General features: G+C 41.8%; 1 protein-coding gene across 1 annotated transcript; it reads right to left on the reverse strand.

Annotated features, from left to right (window-relative positions):
* Nucleotides 1–812: 812 nt before the first annotated feature.
* Nucleotides 813–4282, reverse strand: LOC106011406 (neuronal acetylcholine receptor subunit alpha-9-I-like). The gene is made up of 3 exons (XM_013080937.1): nucleotides 4150–4282; nucleotides 2748–2959; nucleotides 813–2033 (listed from the first exon to the last, which is right to left on the reverse strand). Exons 2-3 carry the CDS (start codon nucleotides 2923–2925, stop codon nucleotides 1186–1188), a joined length of 1026 nt encoding a protein of 341 aa, XP_012936391.1. The 5' UTR covers nucleotides 2926–2959; nucleotides 4150–4282; the 3' UTR covers nucleotides 813–1185.
* Between the last annotated feature and the right edge of the window lie 353 nt (nucleotides 4283–4635).

The raw sequence follows: 4635 nt of genomic DNA on the forward strand, positions 1-4635 counted from the left end.
CAGAAGATGATGATACGATATATTTGGGCAGTTTACTGTGGGCCGTTCTCGTACACTTAAGAAACCTTATCCATAATGGATATATCGTCCGGCTGTTAGGATAGTTGGGGTACTGTTGCTGTTGTTGTTGTTGTTGTTGTTGCTGTTGTTGTTGTAGTTGTTGTTGTTGTCGCTATTGGTACTTTTATTGTAAATAATTAATGGTGCCACTAACAGCAGTTTCAGTGGACACAATGGTTTTACCTTTGTTCCTTGTTATATGCCTATATCAGTTCAATTTGCAATAAAAGTTGTCAAAGTATTCTATTGTCAACTGGACTTACTATCATCCCATACCCCGAAGAAATATTAGCATATTATTATATCGAATTTCCATTTTTTTTACTTTTAGGCGCCATTTGCTGTATAACATCCAAATCATAGTCTACTAGGAACTATTAATTTCAAAGGAGTGGTGGTCATTGTAGGGTGCCTTGGATATGTGTTGCTCCTTTACTGTCTATCTTTTGTTTCTGGACGTCTGCCCCGCTTTGTCAAAGCACTGAATGGCCGTTGTTGTATCGAAGTGCTTCTCTTCACTCGAACTCCAACTATAAGTCAAGTCTACTGTCAGTTCTGTAAATAACTGTCAAACAGACTTTAAAATGGTTGCAACTTTGGCGCTGAAAAACCTCAAGTCCACTTCACTCTCTAAAAATCATGAAGCCAACAGCTTCAGATACGGACCTAAGAAGTCGGAAACGTGGATGTTGAAAATGCAGGTCCCATCCAGTTCTGACCCATGTTTGAACAAGGCAACACGGTAAGCGTACTTACATTTTTCACAAATTTATGTTTATTTGCACCTCTTTAAAAGTAACAACCGGCATCAGTAGCGCAGCTCTAAGGCTGTCTGAGGTTGGAAGTAGAAGACTTGAGTTTGAATTTCGAATGGGGAAGTAATTTTATTGAATATATCCGTCTGTCTACTGGGATGTTGTGTCCTATTTAGCCCATGGTGGCGCTGACAAACAGGGTCGAAATAACTCGTCTTCTATTTGATCTGTTTTGTTTTAATAAGTGCGCAAAACATTTACAATCCATCCAAACCTTTGAAATGACAGGTATCACCTCTGACCTCCTGAAACTTGTTCGAAAGGAGGTATATTTTACCTTTCAGAATTATTCTTTTTAGAGGCAGAAGAGTCAATACGTTGCTGCAAAGAATATGCATAAGATCACCGTCCCTGCACCAATGAGAAAGCTGCATATTCTCAAGAACAGCGCGTCCATGGCCCTTGCTACCTCCTGCCATGTCAGGTCCTTGTCTTCCGTGCTGATTTCTCTGCCGTCTTCATCGTTGTGATCAGTTTTGATGTCAGTTATTTCACTCAGCCGGGAATCGGAAGTTCCAGGAAGCAGTGCATCAGGAAGCCCTCCGCTGAAGAAGTTTTTCATGTCATCATCTCTTGCGTCATATGGTTGGGTGGGCTCAGATAAATGTGCATCGTAGTCGTATGAATTCCCCAGTTGGTTTCTACCACAGTTCTGAATGGAGAATATCTCTTTCTTATCACGTATTTTCTCGTTATCAATTGTTAGGTGCTCAGCATTGCCCAGCATACCTGGTAAGCTCTGGTCACCAACCAACATAGGATCTGGTAGGGGATGATAAAGTGGGGTGTCCGTTTTGCCAGTCTGAGCCTCTAAATCGTTAATCCTATGAGTGTCGTGGAATGAAAGCTGGTTCGAAACGTGGTCGCTGCTCACACTCTCACTGTCAACCCAACTACACTGGGTATCTCTGGCATTTACATCCGTCTCTTCGTCTTTAGGATCCATTTCGCTTTGGTCGGTTTTCCACCTTCGAAAATGCTCCCAACACGTCGTCAACACCTGGATCTTACATGTGGCAGGTTGCAGGAAGGAGTAGTACGCTGTGTTGACCCACTGAGGCACGGGCTTGTCATCGCTGAAACTGTATATGGTCACTGACCACACTGTCAGCATGGTAGCAACGGTACCGGTACACATGACGCCTGTCAGGTAGATCTCTGAGGGAAAAAAACAAATTCGTTGAGACATAGACCTATTATCATTTAACCAAGTTTATCTCTTTGAGTGAGGTTAACTTATGTTGGGAAAAAAGAAGCAGGTCCAAAGTTTGAAAAAAAGTTTATTCGTGCGATTTCCTAAGGCATGCAGTTATTGGTGTTGAACATGGACCAAGCAAGCAGCCCCCGCCATAGTGAAAGCTGAAAAAGGGGAGGGGGGTTTCAATGTAATTGGTCGCTTTTAAGGACAAACGGGCTAACCTAGATTTCGGGGGTTTCCAGAAATCTTGACCAACACCAAAAGTGGTCATTGTTCTACCTATAGGAGAGGTTTGGTGTTTCATTGGTGTGTATATTTGTTTGATTTTAGAGAAAACGCCCCTTGTCTTTTAAAGAAATTGAACAAGGGGCAAAAACTTTACCGTACCTTCGATTTTCTCAAAACAGTGGGGGGGTTTCGGGATAGCCCCCTTGTGCTTAAAAGCGACCAATTTTATTAAAGACTGTTAGGTTTGTCGATTTCGACGAGTCTAAATTTTAAAAAGGAGAGCTCGGGTGATCTGGGGGGACAGAATTGCGTTTTACCAAAATGACATCCTCTTTTCTAAAATGCATGAAAGAGGGCCTTCAAAATGCAGATTCGACATAAATAAGGGAGGGGGTGGGGTGAACGAGTGTCTGCTATTCCTCTCTGCCTAAAGTTATTTGACTCACGCAGAGCGGACAGCTCGCTGGACACTGGGGGTAGCGTGTCAGCCACCAGGGTGAGCAGCACCATGTAGGTGAGCAGCACTGTGAGTGAGTAGCCCATCTTCTCGCCACTCTCAAACGGCAGTGCGAACACGATGCTCATGAGGATAGAGTTGAGCACTGTTGGGGTTATTAGTGCCATCCCCAGGAACAGCCATCTTCGTTTGAAGTGAAAGCTGTGGAGGAGGTGAAGATGAGACAGTTTTGTTTAAGGAAACAATCAACCACAAGTCGTTGTATTTATTTAACAAAATCAGAATGATTACATAACTTTCCAATAATCTACATTGTCGATGAATTTGTATTCTGATTTTGATTTAGGAGAACTTTCTAAATGTAAAATAAAAGTGTTAATGACATGCTCAAAGGCACAAATTGCTTGGGGTTGGGGGGGGTACGAATGCTTGGCTTAATAAGGCTGGTTTCATACATAACGGAATATTGTCATTTGCTGAAAGGTTTCCTTCATACCTATGGCCGTAGTACCCAATCCCCTTATATTTGGAGTGCATACTATATTGCATATTTTATACTTGTCATATATCACCCAATACGTGATATACACTTGAGGGGGGAGGGGATTATTGAATTACCAGTAGAATGGTATTCTGTTCCCAATTTTTCAGTACATGCTGAGTTTCCGCATTATAAAACCTTGCTGTGTACTACTCATCAAAGTTTTAGAAAAAATAATAAGTGTCACGACGTAGTGGAATCAGGCGCTCATCAGTTTTGGGGCAGATGGAGTTATTGGCATCATCTTAAAGCTTACTCATTAATTATCTTGCTTTTTGTGAAAATATACCTATCTTTCTCGAGCAGAAGTCGAGAATCTCCGACTTAATGAGATGGGGGGTCGAGTAGTGTCGGTGGCAAAATTAGTGAGACAATGCCGCCAACGTTTGGCAACTTCCAAAACTTGAGTGTCCTTAGAAACTGCAAATTAACAGTTCCTTTACTAAAGATTTTCCGGTAGCATCCACACAAAAGTGTGTTTTCAAATGGATATAAAGGTGTCAGTTCAAGGGAAAATGCGGCTTCCTTGATTGCATTATTTTGACGAACGCCTGATTTCACCACGATGCCATATGGATAATATAGTTGGTCATATTCAAAACTCAAACTGACCCGAAGACATATGCGTAGTTTCGTCTGATTTATTTGAGTCAGTGTGCACTTTTTAGATCAGGAGTTAACTGAGTATAAAGGTTACCTTACCAGACCCCTGATTTAAGAGGTATTTTTGTCCATACCAGCAAAGTTTGTTTGTTTTTTTAACTGTCAGACATGTAGGTCTTTCTATTGAAATTATTGATATGCCTATACCAACAACAAAACGTCGGAAAAAAGGCTTCTTTGTACGTACAAAACAGTTTGCTTGAGGAAGACTTCCTTCCCATCAGTAGCCGTGCTGTTCTCAGATGTACTTCCCAGGAATTCCCACTCCCCGTTGACAGAGTAGTAGTCGCTGTGAACTGGGTCGTCGTGGAGTATGTATACCTCCTGCAGACAGAAGAGATTTTTTAAAAACCTTGTAGTCAGTTCTGAAATGCTATGTTTGGTCAACCCTTCTATATGGCTGTGAATGCTGGACAATCACCAGTGAAAATAAAATAGAAACAGCAGAAATGTGGTTTCTTAGGAGACTGCTAAAAGAATCGTGGAAGGAAAAGAAATCGAATGAGGTAGTGCTTGATGAAGCCCCCGTGGGACGCTCAATGTTAGAAACAATCAGGAAACGACAAATGTAGTTTTTGGGACACATACGTAGACATAAGGGTCTTGAATATCTAGCTCTCACTGACAAAATTGAGGGCAAACGAGGCAGGGGTAGGCCCAGAACAGCATACTT

Source organism: Aplysia californica, unplaced genomic scaffold (assembly GCF_000002075.1).
Source record: "Aplysia californica isolate F4 #8 unplaced genomic scaffold, AplCal3.0 scaffold00107, whole genome shotgun sequence".
Lineage (NCBI taxonomy): Eukaryota > Metazoa > Mollusca > Gastropoda > Aplysiida > Aplysiidae > Aplysia > Aplysia californica.